The sequence below is a fragment of the Leucopleurus acutus genome (genome assembly GCF_964270905.1).
Source record: "Leucopleurus acutus genome assembly, chromosome: 14".
Classification (NCBI taxonomy): domain Eukaryota; kingdom Metazoa; phylum Chordata; class Mammalia; order Artiodactyla; family Delphinidae; genus Leucopleurus; species Leucopleurus acutus.
The window spans coordinates 32,347,948-32,364,761 of NC_139156.1; the positions used below are offsets into that span (position 1 = coordinate 32,347,948).

The window sequence follows — 16,814 nt, forward strand, 5'->3', positions numbered from 1 at the left end:
CTGACACTACATTTGGAAATTCATATTTTGGACACTGCTTCGACAAAATCAAAATAATATGAATTCAATACAAAAATCACTTCCCCCCCAGAGGTAAGACTTTGTTTTCTGACACTATATTATGTCAGATAAACTATAAAACAATCGTGGCAAATTAAAATCTGATTTTCCATTGCTACCTCACATGATTTTTGCCTTTTATACCAATCTCTGCTGTCTGAATATGCTCATGAAATACAAACTAATTTTACCTTATCCAAACAAAAATAGGAAATGAAAAATCATAATAAACCATATGGCATTTTAAGACAAATTATTCCATGATTATATGCTTTAGTATTATACCCTCCAACAATGTATACTCTAAAAAGTTGACTGTTCTAGATAAAAATAGCCTTAGTTCCTAAGCTACAATGAAAGCTGTTATCCTAAAGTCAGAGGCTTTGAAAACCTCAATGCCCTTTTGCCAATGCTACCTAACTTTTGTAGAGTCAAAAAATATACTAAAACCAAATCTGTTGCCTTTCTTTACAATAACAATGAAATATCAGAAAGGGAAAAGTAAACAAAAAATCCCTTTTAAAATCTCATCAAATAAATAAAATAAAATACTTAGGAATAAACCTGACCAAGGAGGTAAAAGACATATGCTGAGAACTATAAAACATTGATAAAGGAAACTGAAGATGATCAAAGAAATGGAAAGATATCCCATGCTCTTGGATTGGAAGAATTCATATGGTTAAAATGGCCATACTACCCAAAGCAATCTACAGTTTTAATGAGATCCCTATCAAATTACCCATGACATTTTTCACAGACCGAGAACAAATAATCCTAAAATTTATACAGAACCATAAACGACACAGAATTGCCAAAGCAATTCTGAGGAAAAAGAACAAAGCTGCAGGCAAAGTCCCAGACTTCAGACAATACTACTAAGCTACAGTAATCAAAACAGCATGGTATTGGCACAAAAACATACACATGGATCAGTGGAACAGAATAGAGAGCCCAGAAATAAACCCATACAACTATGGTCAATTAATCTTTGAGAAAGGAAGCAAGAATATACGATGGAGAAAAGACAGTCTCTTCTTCAACAAGTGGCATTGGGAAAATTGGACAGCTGCATGCAAATCAATGAAGTTAGAACACACCCTCACACCATATACAAAAATAAACTCAAAATAGCTTGAATACTTAAATATAAGACATGATACCATAAAACTCCTAGAAGAGAACATAGGCAAAACATTCTCTGACATAAATGGTACCAATGTTTTCTTAGGTCTCCCAAGGCACTAGAAATAAAAGCAAAAATAAACAAGTGGGACCTAATCAAAACTTATAAGCTTTAGCACAGCAAAGGAAACCATTACCAAAAGAAAAAGACAACCTACAGACTGGGAGAAGATATTTGCAAATGATTCGACCTACAAGGGCTTAATTTCCAAAATATACAAACATCTCATACAACTCAATAACAAAAAAACAAGCAACCAAACCAAAAAATGGGCAGAAGATCTAAAGAGACATTTCTCCAAAGAAGACATACAGATGGCCAAAAGGCACATGAAAAGATGCTCAACATCACTAATCATTAGAGAAATGCAAATCAAAACTACAATGAGGTATCACGTCACACCAGTCAGAATGGCCAGCATCATCAAAAAGTCTACAAATAGGGGACTTCCCTGGCAGTCCAGAGGTTAAGAATCTGCACTTCCACTGCAGGGGAAATGGGTTCGATCCCTGGTTGGGGAACTAAGATCCCACATGCCACATGGTGTGGCCAAAAAAAAAAAAAAAAAAAATCTACAAATTATAAAGGCTGGAGAGGGTGTGGAGAAAAGGGAACCCTCCTACACTGTTGGTGGGAATGTAAATTGGTACAGCCACTATGGAGAACAGTATGGAGGTTCCTTAAAAAACTAAAAAGAGTTACCACATGATCCAGCAATCCCACTCCTGGACACAGATCTGGAGAAAACTCTGATTTGAAAAGATACATGCACCTCAATGTTCATAGCAGCACTATTCACAATAGCCAAGACATGGAAGCAACCTAAATGTCCATCAACATGTGAGTGGATAAAGATGTGGTATATATACACAGTGGCATACTACTCAGACATAAAAAAGAATGAAATAATGCCATGTGCAGCAACATGGATGGACCTAGAAATTATACTAAGTGAAGTAAGTCAGAAGAAGAAAGACAAATACTATATGATACCACTTATATGTGGAATCTAAAATATGACACAAATGAACTTATTTACAAAATAGAAACAGACTCACAGACATAGAGAACAGACTTGTGGTTACCAAAGAGGAAAAGCCAGGGGGTGGTGGGTGGGAATAAATTAGGAGTTTGGGATTAGCAGATATAAACTATATATAAAACAGATAAACAACAAGGACCTGCTGTATAGCACAGGGAACTATATTCAGTATCTTGTAACAAGCCATAATGGAAAAGAATATGAAAAAAAAATATATATGTGTATGTATGTATAGCTGAATTGAATCACCTTGCTGTACACCAGAAACTAACAAACATTGTAAATCAACTATACTTCAATTAAAAAAATATATATGGAGCTTCCCTGGTGGCACAGTGGTTGAGAGTCTGCCTGCCAATGCAGGGGACATGGGTGCGTGCCCCAGTCTGGGAAGATCCCACATGCCGCGGAGTGACTGGGCCCGTGAGCCATGGCCGCTGAGCCTGTGCGTCCGGAGCCTGTGCTCCGCAACAGGAGAGGCCACAACAGTGAGAGGCCCGCGTACCGCAAAAAAAAAAAAAAAAAAAAAAAAAAAAAAAAAAAAAATATATATATATATATATATATGTATATACTCAAACCAACAACATTATATGAAGGTCATCACTGCAAAAGAAATCAACAAAAACTATGACTATGTTCTCTGACTTTAGAAAACTATGCTAGTTGCTGGAGTCTTCCAGTAGCATTTAAATAATACAATGTAGACCTGTGCTAAAAGGACAATGAAGTGAGAAATACTGATTAAATAGACAAACAAATACAACACCATATTAAATTTCACATTATCTTGAGGCTTTTAGGAAAGTTATTTTTTAATTGAAAATATACTTTAACCAAAAAAACTGTCATACAACTGACCATGTGAATAATGAGTAACTCCATACTGCATGTATAAGAGGTTCAAGGGAAAAGACAGTAAAAATATTTTAGCTGCCAGTACTGTCAGTCTCAAGAGGCTAAAGGCCCAGTGCATCCCAGGAAGAGAAATTTGGCAAAAAAGTTTATCCCCTTTTTATCTCCACATGTAGTTAAATATCCCCAAAATAATGAAGACTCATTTCAAGTAATCACTCTGCTTACGAGTTTTATTTACACAGTAACTGTTAATAGTGGTTTTTAATAAATTCCTTGTATTTACATTTTATATACACATTTATATTTGAAAGGTAAAGAAACTGTACAATAATAAAAATGAGAAAAAGAAATACAGTAACTTAGGTCCAACTCTGAAAACAAATACACAAAAGTAAGATTAAGTTTAGGCAGGGAGTATAACCTCAATGAGATTACTGCCAGGGGTTACATTCCCTCTATCAGGGCCACCAATACCAAGGAAGTAGTTACCAGAGTTAAAATGTCATTCTAAAACCTATTAAGACCCTGGGTACTCCCTCAATATTTTACTACACTACTAGTTTCCACTAAGCAAGCTCCTAGGAGAGGAGTTAACTTCTGAGGGTTCCATTAGTGGTCCCTAGGCTAGAATGACCCATGGGGTAAAAATACATAGGTACCGTCTGGTCCCATACTCCTAAAGAGGCAGGTGCTACACTAACAAGGTTCTCAGGCTTGTTAGTTTGAAGACTATATACCACTAACAGAAATAGTGTGCTTAAGTGTTGCTTCAAACAAAATTGCAACAAAAAAGCACACTATAAATCTAATTATTAACCAAATACCATTTTATATAGATATCACTCATGATATTCAAGTGATTTATTTTAGGTTTAAGAATTAAACATATTATAATAAATGTAATGTCAATTTACCGATAGTTAATCATTCCTTTATCCTAATATCATCAAAGTTACTCATTAGAAAAAAATTAATTTTACCTTTTACTCTTATTTCCTTTGATTAGAAAATTATACACAGTGTTTTACAAGTCATGGACTTGGCTACATATTAAGATTTCCAATTTCAAACTGGAATTAACAGATTTTGTTTCTACAGTGAAAGAATTTTAACTAACAAATTTAAAGTCTTGCCAAGTAGCATTCTAATTAAGAACTCTCAAAATTCATGACTTTTTACTCTTACCAGTGAAAAACCTCATTTATATTTATGGACTTACTCCCCCCAAAAAGCCTTCAGTCCATTAAAGTGCAAAGAAATTTCTTCTACCAGTTAGCTTTCTTAAATTACTAGATGAACAATTTCTTAGACTAGAAACAGAGAGGCTAAAATGCTGAGTGATAGGAATTCCTTGAGGAAATGAAACAATTTCCTTTCAAAAACAAATAGACATGGTACTGTGGAAAAACACCTACACAAATGCTAAACAATCTCCTACCAATATTTCTAGTTCCCAGATAACCTAAATTTGCCCCAACCTGTGAATGAAGATAAACAACTTGAGTGATGTAAATAATTTACAATCAATGTTGCTTATTCTTGGTCTATAATATCTTCAAATGTGTGGAACTGGAGATAATATCTGTACTAAGGTGTTTATTTCAAATAGTATTTTGGAAGTTAAAGTAGTATTTAACAATCCTGTTCTGACCTCCAAAGTGCTAATTGTTATGCTCCTCCTTTATGCTAATTGTTAAAAAAGAAAAGATGTAAAAATCTGAACTATCTCCAAAGCTGTTAAAAAAAATTTATTGCATTAAACTGTTCACTCCAAATTACGGAGTATTAACTAGCCATTTAAACTTTTTTCTTTGTAAAATGGCTCTCCCTATAAAATACTTTTTTATTAATACTGTCAATAGGTACTCATTTACTTCAGCCATGGAATTGAAAATCAGCGGTTTTCCAAGTCTTGATTCTTAGCTTTCTTCAACATTTTCTTCCATGCTGTTTACATAGGAAACAAAATACTTTTATCAAAAACATTTTTTTAATATTGCAATTAGTCTGTTAATTTTGAAGATTAGCTTTTCAGAGCTGGACTATTATTCTTGTCTCCTTCTTTAATATCCTTCATCACAGATGCAAAGACCTGGAAATTATATAAAGTAAACATTAATCCTCAAAAAAACTACCATGCAGATTAAAGAGATTTTAAAAACTATAGTTTATTAACATGAAACAGCTTTAGTATACATAATTCTGTCCCCTGAAAGACTGCCATTCTCAAATCCTCTTGTTTGTTTCAACCCAATTTTATGATATATAGTTAGATTCCAGTTTTCATCACTTGCCAAATATTATAAAATTACTGTTAGGTAACAAAACATCCTCTGGACCAATATTCTTATATTTTCATTTTCATAAGCAATAAAACTTGAGAGCTTATAATGCCTACTGGCTATCATTCATGGAGCAAGTGTTAACACTATTTTTTATGTCATTTAACTTTAGACTGCCAATATATTTGCTTCCCTCCAATATATTTGCTTCCCTAACAAGATTAAGCATCTAAAAAGTCAGGATTGTACATTACATTCTTTTTATTGCAAACCCTTAGTACACATCAGGTATTTAAAACAACTGTTGTCTATCTGAAATACCAAGGTAATTATACAATTGCCCTGGCAAATACATGACTATTGTAGGCTGTACTTCACTAAACTCATAAAATATTACTGGACTTACATAAAAATAAAGCCGTAAGTCTGGAGAGGTGAAAGCAGAGCAATTCGTTTTTTTTGTCAAAGTCAAAAATTATTTTTGTAAGTTTTTTAAAAATTTAAGCACTAATATTTGAGAAATACATGACTTTTTGTTTTTACAAGAAATAGACTGTTTTTATACATCTATTACAAGTAGGAAAATGCCACTCTACCTGAGTCCATTTTTTGGTACTATTCTGCATCTGGATGGCTGCAATACAGGTGAACAGCTTTTCTGATGTGATATCTTCTGGCAATTTAGTTAGAAACTGTGCTATATGAATAAAGTCCATCTGTAGGAGAATATCTTCATATAGTCGGAGGATTCCTAATCCAGTCCTAAATAAAAATTCCTCCCCATCTCTGCAAAATACATCCCAGACTCGACAGGCCAGATCAAGTGGTAGTGATTTGCTATATAGTGTGAAGATCCTAAAATTAGGGGGAAAAAGTCATTGGAATTTTTCATTCATTTATTCATTCACTCATTAAGTATCTCTATATAAAAAGAACAGTGCTTAATTAGGGTGAAAAAGGCAAATAAGATATGGCTCCTTTGCTCAAAGAACATGAGTAGTTGGAAATGAAGTATGTGAATTTACAACCTTACGTCGAGATATGGCCTAATACAAACTAGAGTGGCAGAATAACCTCATGGTTAAGGGTATGGGCTCTGAAATCAGAATACCTGAGTTTGAATCTTAGATTTGCAACTTATTGGTTGTGTTACGTTGAGTAAGATACTCATCCTTGCTGTGCCTCAGTTTCCTCATTAGTAAACAAAATAAAATTACCTAACTCTCAGAATTGTTTTGAAAATTAAAGGAGTTAAAAAATGTAAAGTATTTAGAATAGTGCCAGGCACATAAGAAATGCTCAATACAAGTTACTTCTTACTACTGTATGAGGAAACCAGGTACCATCTTTTAGTAACCTAAATACAAAACCATAAAGTCTGACTTTCCTCTTTTCTCTTTCCACAAACATCCACTGTTTTGTTTTCCCTTCACCAAACTTTACTTACTACTTCTTTTGGAGCATGTATACCCTCCAATAGAATCACCAAAATGGTTTTTCACATCCTTTCTGATAATGTTTGATCATGTAAGTCTTTATCCAGTGGTACTCTGGGGTAGCACTCTGGTTGAGGAAGTAGGGAGAGTAGGTGCTAGAGAACTTCTCTTGATGTTGCCTTGGCAAAGAAGGTACACATTTTTACACAGACTGTGTTTATCTGAGGTACTGCTGATGAAACGTGCGTGAACAAGGAAACTAAAGGCTCTCCCACTAAAAAATGAAAAAAATTTCTTTTAGCACTGCCACTCATTTATTCCTCTTTTTTCTTGCACCACTGATCCTGGGATTCATATGTTATAAGCTCAACAGAGGCAGTGAAACAAAAATCCGTGTCTACTTCTTAAGTTATAAACACATTTAATTGCATAATAAAAAAGATACTCTTGGTAGTTCAGAGAATACTAATTCACTGTTCAAAATGAGAAAGGGTACCAGTACTGCCTAGGGAGTTTCTAGTATACAGTACTCACTCAGTATTAATTCCATCCTGCTCCCTTTATCAATTGTGATCCTGCTTTGCCTCATGTTCACAGTCCTTAAGAGGGACAGTTGAGGAGTTTTCCCCCCCTTCTTTTACAGATTTACATATTTGATCTTGGTCCCTTGGGTCCCATATTATAAAACCCTCTCCCTATGATCTTGGGTCCTATTCAACAGAATTCTAATGTTCCTAATGGGAATGGAAGAGAATACACTGAAAAATAACTTAGTTTTTTTTTAAAGCCTAAATAAAAGAAACCTCAAACAACTGGAAAGATACTTGATCAATGCCATTATTAATTTATTTTTCCATACTAAAACAATATCATTTATATGAAACCCACTGATGTTTAATGATTAGGATTTAAGGTTTAAATATTTCACATGTACTCCTAACAGTCTATCTTACGATCAACTGCTCCATCTCTTGGGCAAAGTTCACCCGCCCTCTCTATAATCGATTTTACTGCTCACCAGAGTCCTAGGCAAAATTTCCAAGTTAAAACAGAAGAGCTAGAATTGTAAAGTTGAAAAAAGACATTAGCACCTAAATAAGGCATCATTACTCGGTCAGAAAGCTGGATAAGGCCTTGGAAAAAAACAAAGCCCTCGATAAAGAAACACTATCATAACTATCATAAGCCCTTGGTGTTAAGAATATTAAAGGAACAGCAAGTAACTCTTTCTGAGAGCTTACTATGTACCAGGCATTGAATGAGATTATCCATGCAAAACACTCTCACTACAACTCAAGATATAGATATTATTATTCCCATTTTATAGTTAGGAAACTGAAACACAAACTGAGGGATTCTGATTTCAACCCAGAGTCCATGCTCTTAATCACATGCCTCTCCACAAAAATATGAGAGTTTCTCTACATGTAAGCGAAGAGCTTTTTATATGTATGGTACTGTGCATGAAATTTACTCTAAGCAAAAAGTTACACTTTGTTTCCTTTTAATAGTTATATTTTACATATGTTATGACTTACCAGTCTATCAAGTATATGTCTGGTGTAAGACTGTAAGATTTGAAATGAAGAAACAGTTTGGAGAGATTTTCTTCAAAAAATACTTCAAACGTTGCAAAATATCTCAACATCTAAAGATAGAAATTTCAACAAAATTATTTAAGAGTACACTCTAGAAATAGAGAAAATAAATCCTTAATAGTAATAGAAAATCTTGCTTAACATCTCTGAGTCTTTTCATCAAGCATTCATAAAACTATAATAATTCAATGAAAAGCTTATTTTAGATCAGATTATCTTAGTCTTCTAATTACTGTTTTTCACTCTAAAAGGGCATTCAGACTATAGAAACTGTCAAAGAAAAACACAATTCATTCCAAATGTCCATACCATGCTGTGATCCACACGAAAAAAGGCTAACTGGCATGGCTTATTCAGGAGATTTGCAAATGCAATGAAGGCATCTGCCTCTTCCAAGTTGAGAATGAGAACTGCTGCTATGAAGGACATCCCTTGGACCTTCAAAGGGAAAAGAAATTAATCAAAATGTGCTTACAATAATAATTCTATACAGTTTATTTTATTGTATTCCTGAAAAATTACAAAGTGACATTACAAAGTAGAATTAACCAAGTTTTAAAATTTCTTTTTATTTTCCAACAAAGGTAAATATAGAGAACCATTAAAAATTATGAAATCTCCCTGAATTTTACTTTTCTTTCTTGCTCATGTGGTTTAAAAAGTATTAGGGAAAATTTTGGAAAAAAGAAAAAAGTATCAGCTTTTACTTGCTACAAAAGTCTATCTCAGTATTCTACCTAGTTTTCATTTTCTCTCAGTTTGAAGTATTTCAGAGTATAAACTCACAAAATTTAATGAAAATTAGGTGACTGTCTCCATTGTTATAACACATCTGTCTGAGGTAGAAAGTGAAGAACTAGGAACAAAAGAGATCTATGAGGGGCTTCCCTGGTGGCACAGTGGTTGAGAGTCCGCCTGCCGATGCAGGGGACACGGGTTCGTGCCCCGGTCCAGGAAGATCCCACATGCCGCGGAGCGGCTGGGCCTGTGAGCCATGGCCGCTGGGCCTGCGTGTCCGTAGCCTGTGCTCCGCAACGGGAGAGGCCACAACAGTGAGAGGCCCGCGTACCACAAAAAAAAAAAAAAAAAAAAAAAAAGAGAGATCTATGAGAAGTGCCGCTGAAATTCCAAGAAAGAAGAGGCTGTGGGGGTTAGGATAGTGAGGCTGGATTCCCGGAAGAGCAGCTGGAAAAATGAGGAAAAAACATTCTAAGATGGAAAAGACACGTCAGCAGAGACATACAGGGCCAGCACAGTTGGAACAAACGATTTATAATGGGATTAATGGGAAAAATTAGAAAAAGTAGGATGCATTTACAAATTATGAAAGGTCTTCAGTAAAAGGCTAAGCTATACAGATGTTTGCTTGTGAGTTACGAGCAGCTATTGCACATTTTTTAGCAGATAAGTAATTGGGAACTGCTGTTGTAAAAATATTCATTCTTTCATTAAAAAAACAGTTTACAGAGCACTTCTGGTAGAGATTTGTATAACAGACTTACACAGAGAGACCAGGAGAACAAATAAAAGAGCAATACAGATTGGTGTCCTTGGTTATTTTAAATATAACTGGAATGTGAACCATTACCAAATTTTTACAAGATATACTGAAGAAATTCCACAGATAAAACTTCTGTGTGATTTACTTATAGATTAAGCATGTATCATTCATTAATGCAGTTAAAAACCTATTTTATCAAACCACATCATGAAATATGTATTCCAATACAGTTTATACTACTCTTATCATATATTATAAAACAAGTTTGATTTGACTGACTGGCTTGCCAGTGAGGCTTGCCATCACCAATTAGGTTCTAAGGTGGTCATTTTACATAAATACAATGAGCCAATAAATCTGTGTATTCTGTAGAGTATTAATGAAGAACTCGTTCATGTATTTTTCTTTAAATGGATGATGACATATATAAACTCATTATAGTGTTAAAATTCTACTGGCTACACTTTTTAAAAGAAGTATGAGTTTTATTTTAAAATATCAATATTTAACAAGTGCTAAAAATTAAATCCTTTACAATTAAACTTATAATGAAAAAATTTAAATGAATGTCAACTTTAAAATGTGAAGGGGTTACATAATGTCTTTACAGTTCTATTACAGAACACATGAGCAAGAGGGATTCTGTGTTCAAATTTTACTTCCTTCATAAGGACATATCCTTTAATACTACAAGCTGTTCCATACCCAAACCTTCACTTCCCCTCAACCCGTGCCATACTTTTTCCATAGCACTTATCACCTTTTAATATAACATATGATTTACTTATTTGTTGTTATTTATTGTCTGTCTCCTCCTTCTAAATTATACGCATCAAAAAGGGGGCTTCCCTGGTGGCGTGGTGGTTGAGAGTCCGCCTGCCAATGCAGGGGACACGGGTTCGTGCCCCGGTCCGGGAAGATCCCACATGCCGCGGAACGGCTGGGCCCGTGAGCCATGGCCACTGAGCCTGCGCATGCAGAGCCTGTGCTCCGCAACGGGAGAGGCCAAAGCAGTGAGAGGCCCGTGTACCGCAAAAAAAAAGAAAAGGGGAAGAATCTTTCTTTTGTTCACTAAGGTGAAGAAAATGCCTAGAACAAAGCCTGGCATATAGCAATAAGCACACAATAAATATTTGTTAAGTGGATCAATAAACAAATATACAAATGAACATGCAACAAAATAGGATAAATTGTACCACACAGCCACCCTATTGTGAGATCTCTAAAATTCTTCTATTTTAAGACAAAGGCAAGAAGATGAAGGTTTAATGATTTCTAGTTAAACATGACAAATTGAACATACAGTTTTCTTTGTTCCCTCCCAAATCCAACTAAAATAACAGTAAATAAAAAGATAAATATTAACTTAGGAGGATGAAAAGAATGGAAAATAATATAAACAGTAGATAAAAGATGTCAACAGCATTTTAGAAATTTTAATTTAACTAAATGGAGAATGTTGAAACTAAAATATGTGCAGAGGAGGAAACCAATAAGCAGCAAGCCAATTCAGTCACAAAATCTGGAAAGCTCAGGAAGTGAAGTTATCAGGTTCCTCTAAAATTGAAAGGTAGGGCTAAAACTAGGATTGGCTGAAAATCTGTGAAAGGAGCAAATCCCGTCCTCTATCCTGTATGGACAGGTATCCATCTACCTTTCCCTCAACCCAGCAGAACAAAAGAGGTTTATCTCTGAAGGGACAGTCAGGAAAAGGAGAGTTAGGGAGAAAGGGAGAAGGCACCACAGCAGGAACAATAAATAAAAGTTTACAAATTGAATGGTAAAATCCCCAGCTGCTCTCCGAGAAAGCTGGCTATCAGTCTCATAAGCCTCTGGTAGGAGATGGGAAGATTCCTCTCCGGGTAAGTTAATATGACCAAGAAAAAAAAACATAAAGATACAGACATTTGGGAGCTAATACAACATAAGATATTATGAGATAAGAGAGATAAAATGTTTATATTCAAAAAGCAGACTGAAACAAATACTTACATAACCAACATCAGGTCTGTAACATGTATATGCCCCTAATATACTATGTAAGACATCATGATATGGGCCACCCTTAGAGGAGAGAAAAATGAAATGTCAAGCTATACAAATAACTGTCTCTAAGTTAATTCTCAAAAAACATGTTAATAAACTTTACATTTCCTAAATGACTAGTTTTAGTCAGTATACTTTATCACTCCGCAAAGATGTTTTCTAAAGTATGAATAAAAAATATTTAATTATGGAAAACCAAAAAAGCCAAATAAACTCACTTGATGGATGGATACAAGCTATATAGTTTGTGTGCAATTTTAAAGATGTCTAAATTGGGTACAATAAAATTATAATGGAAATAGATTCTTTCATTTGCTATAATACAGTTTCAGCAAGAGAAAACCATCAAGCTACATGAAATTAAGTTTATTAATAATTTTAATCTTAATGGTAAAATTTTTAATCTCATTTTATCAATATAAAGATAGAAGAATTCCATGAATAAAGACTTGAGTCATATAGACATAAAATGTAATCATTTCTCTCCTCATAAAATATAAACAACTTCATAACAGCCTCTGCACAAAAAATAAACTGTTTCTTCCTATTTCAATAGTATTATAATTATGAAAATTTTAAAGTTTTGGAACAAACTTCTTTATATTTTAACAATATACTAGGCAAAAATGTTAAAATTTAAATATTTTACAGAATAGAAAGTGAAACAAAGAAATTCACTTCAGTGAAAACTCATCAAGTACCTTTATGTGCTATGTTAACTGCAATGCATTCAAACAGTGGAATAAAATAACAGAAATGCCTTTACTCTTTTCCTACTAGTTTTACATTTTTTATATAAAGGTCTACAATTTTTACAGTTTTGCCTTTTAAAAAATAAGAGCTATGCATTTAGAGAATTTGTTCCCTTGGATTAAAAAAAAAATAGTTGTTACAAGCTGGTTAGAAACCCTTACCTTCTGAAAGATGTAGAGAGATGGGAATGTACGGGATATGTCCAACTTAATTAATTCCAGACTGGCCTCCCGATCAGCAACAGATACACCTGCATTTGCCAGTTAGATAAAATTGAAATGATTACTTGACTATACCAAGTTCAATCTTACCAACACAGAATGATCACACAGCATATATGTTACTTAAGGAAAGTTAAAAGCTGAATAATTAAGAAATTTAAAGAAATGCCATATAGCTTTTACTGGAACTTAGAGCCTCTAATATGAAGAAAGTATCTATACATTTATCAGAAAGTTTTATGGTGCAAGATTTCTGCTTCTGGGTTTCATAGAAGGTAGGGGAAGGCTACTGCTGCCACAATAACAACTAGGAAAAAGAATGAATTTCAAATACCACTTGTTTTAAAAAAGGCATAAGAGGGAATTCCCAGGTGGTCCAGTGGTTAGGACTCCATGTTCTCACTGCTGAGGGCCAGGAAAGCGGTCTAAAGGATATAAATCCCAGAAAGAGAAGAGCCTTCCCTTTCCTAGGTGAGTGGATACCAGTGGCCATTTTTCTTTCTAGGGGCATCTGCCAAGTCTCAGAATGGGCTCAGGATTGAGCCTCCATAGACAAAGGTACTCTGCTTAGGGAAAGAGAAACCAGAAGAGCTTTTCATGGCCACATAAGACTGATGTGACAGGAAGGATCTGGAGGAGCCTGAATGTATATCTGGTTTTACCCTGTGGGACTTTTGCTGAGTGCTAGTGTAGTGCAGAAGGCCAAGCTGGAAAGACATAATGAAATAACTCGTAAGCACATGGCCCTTGGGAGAATGTCTCATTGAAGAGGGGAGCCTGTAGTCAAAATAGGACAGTTCGTCCTATCAACAAATTTGAAACCCAAGATTAACTAAGTCTATCTAAAGCTGTAATCTTGCCCAACCTAGCTCAGTTACTGACTGAATTGAGGCAATAACCCAATGGCCTAACAGAAAAGAGCATAATTCCTCTGAGGGGAAACACCAGCTTCAATTTATACCTTTTTTATTTATAATAACTAACATACAATTTAAACTTTTAAGACATGCAAAGAATCAGGAAAATATGACGTATAATCAAGGGAAAACCCAGCCAATAGAAGCAGACCTGCAGATGATCCAGGAATGGAATTAAACAAGGATATTAACTGCTATAAATATGTTAAAGAAAATAGAGAAAATGAGTGAGGAAATGTGTGGGATGGAAAGATAATTTCCACAGAAAAATAGAATCTATAAAAAGAACTAGGTAGACATTCTAGAATTATAAAGTGTAATTTCTGAAATTAAAGATATATATTGGATAAATAGGACATATTTAATAGACTGGATATAAAAGAAGAGAGGATTCATGAACTTGATTACAAAAATCATCTAAACTGAAGCACAGAAAGAAAAAGAATTTTAATAAATAGTATAAGAGACTTATGGGACACTGTTAAATGGTCTAACATACATGTAATTGAAGTCCTAGAAGGAGAGGAAAGATGAGGCAGAAGTGATATTTGAAAAGATAATGGCCAAAAAAGTTTAATGACAACTACAAATTATAAACACCCAGGAAATAAGAAATCAGTAATTTAAACAGAACAGTTTTTCTGATTGAAACAATTCTTCATTTACATTTAATTTCTACTAAAATATAACTTTTACCATTTATTAATCATGACAAAATGTCTCTGAAGTAAATGCTCATAATTTTAATTCTTACGCTTCCAATATTTCATAAGTGAGTTTAAAACTCAGGCTGAGGCCCTGCCAATTAAAACTTCTTACATCTTCTTCCTTGAACTTTTAGTTTCCCACAAATAGCTGACATAGCTAACAGGTCTTGGGATGATACTTACATGAACCTTTCTGCCAATCAAATCTTCTTTCTAACCTTGTTTAGTCAATTTTCCCCACCATACTGTTCACTTTTCTAAATTAGAAAAAAGAGTATTCAAGGAATTTAACAGAGTTGTTTACATACTCATAGAAAACCACTATGAGATATGCACCATTTCTCTGCCCTTAAACCATGCTCATTTTTAGAGTTTTACTTACAGGGAAGAGAAAAATTTGCCTTCTATGAAGTAGAAAGAAAAGTGACTGGCAGATAAACAGCTCCCCATTATTCAAGGACAAGAAATATTTAAATAAATTTACCTAAATTTAATAAACTATGATGACAGGAAAAAAGTGTGTTCCTGTTTTCGCCAAAATGATTAGGAAAAAAACCTGATGAGAGTGGAGGGAAAGATGAAGTCTATGCGTGAATTAAATGAATAAAGGTTAAGGCACAATAAGAATTATAAATAATACATTAGGGAGTGAATGAAAGTCAGTGAGAGTCAGGGGAGACAACAGGTCACAAGTGAGGTGTGCAGATCATCTATCTTTAAGTTAAGAGTTGGCCTAAAAATACTGTATCCCATTAGTCTTACTGTTGTGATTAAAACCTGGACTCTGGGGTTCAACAACCTGGGTTTACATTACAGCTTCACTGTTCCCAAGTTAAACACTCTGAGCCTCAGTTTCCTCTTATATCATTCAGTATAATACCATCTACTTAAAGGGTTATAATGTTAAAGGAGATAATGTATGTGAAGAATTACTAGTTCCTGATACACTGTAAAAATCACACTAGTATCTCAGCAACTGGATTTTGAGAAATTTTTATTAACCACAACAAAAAAAATCACACCTTCTACATCATTCTCTGAATTTGTTTCACTGAAGCTTTTCCACCGTTCCTTTGCTCTTGAGAGGAAGATTTCATAAAGTTCTGGGGGAAAAAAAGAACAAAAATTCATAAATAATAGGAAAGAAATTTATTCTCATATTTTCTATTTTTACTTACTTAAAAATAAAGAGAAAAAATCCTATTATAAGGTCAGATTTTTCTTATGTAGCCGGCATCAAAAATGTGGCAAATTGAAGTACTTGATTCTACCAAAACTATTCATTACTCAATCAGAAAGATAGCAAAGAAAATACTGCAGAGTGGTCATCCAAATAGCTACAATATAGAATGAATGTTAAGAGGCAGGAAGAGATGCTTCTGCTGAAGAAGTATCACTGTAGAATAGCAGAGACATGATTTTCTTGGAGTCAGTCAGATCTAGATTCAAATTCCAGCTCTGCCACTTACTACCTGTGGGACTTCAAGAAAGGTACTTGATCACTCTGGAACTTGGCTTTCTTCATCTGTAAACCGGAGAAAAACACCACCTACTCATGGGGTTACTGATGCTTAAATAAGATAATTTACATACACCTCCTGACACCTTATAGACCCTCAATAAATGCAAATGCTACTTCTTGCTTTCCTTCTCTCTTGAAACTGGTTTCTCCATTATGATATTGCTATCTAAGGCTACCTAAGCCATCCAAAGCTACCAAACTTCACAAATTTCTCCAGAAGGCCTACATACAAAAATCTCAACCCGTATCTTACACTAATTGCCAAATCACTTTTTGAGACTACCACTCTGTGCTTCCATATACAGCATCTCATTAAAACTTCAAGAATAAAAGAAATTGAAAAATTTTCTCAATTCTCAAATTTTAATTGTTTCTACTTTCTATTATAGATATTTAAAAATACATAAAATAGTAAATTTCCATGACAAAACAGCAAAAAGTACTTCTTGCCCAAATACCAACGTTTATATATTGCCCAAAATACCAAGAACATTTTTTACTTCAATTAATCTTTTTTTAAAAATGTATTTAGGGAATTCCCTCGTGGTCCATTGGTTAGAACTTGGCACTTTCACTGCTGAGGGTGTGGGTTCGATCCCTTGTTGGGGAACTAAGATACCCCAAGCTGCAGAGCACGGCCAAAAATTTTTTTTTAATTATAATATAAAACTAAAAAATGTATTTG

At 34.3% G+C, this 16,814-nt stretch overlaps 1 protein-coding gene across 1 annotated transcript in view; it reads right to left on the reverse strand.

Moving 5' to 3' along the window:
* Positions 1–3,369: 3,369 nt before the first annotated feature.
* TBC1D12 (TBC1 domain family member 12) overlaps positions 3,370–16,814 on the reverse strand; it is a 96,396-nt gene continuing 82,951 nt past the window's right edge. The window contains exons 7-13 of the mRNA XM_082854134.1: positions 15,630–15,710; positions 12,924–13,012; positions 11,956–12,027; positions 8,772–8,900; positions 8,403–8,512; positions 6,025–6,283; positions 3,370–5,238 (exon numbers count right to left, since the gene is read on the reverse strand). Coding sequence (XP_082710260.1) covers positions 5,170–5,238; positions 6,025–6,283; positions 8,403–8,512; positions 8,772–8,900; positions 11,956–12,027; positions 12,924–13,012; positions 15,630–15,710 — 809 coding nt within the window. The 3' untranslated portion in view covers positions 3,370–5,169. The remainder of the gene's footprint in view (positions 5,239–6,024; positions 6,284–8,402; positions 8,513–8,771; positions 8,901–11,955; positions 12,028–12,923; positions 13,013–15,629; positions 15,711–16,814) is intronic.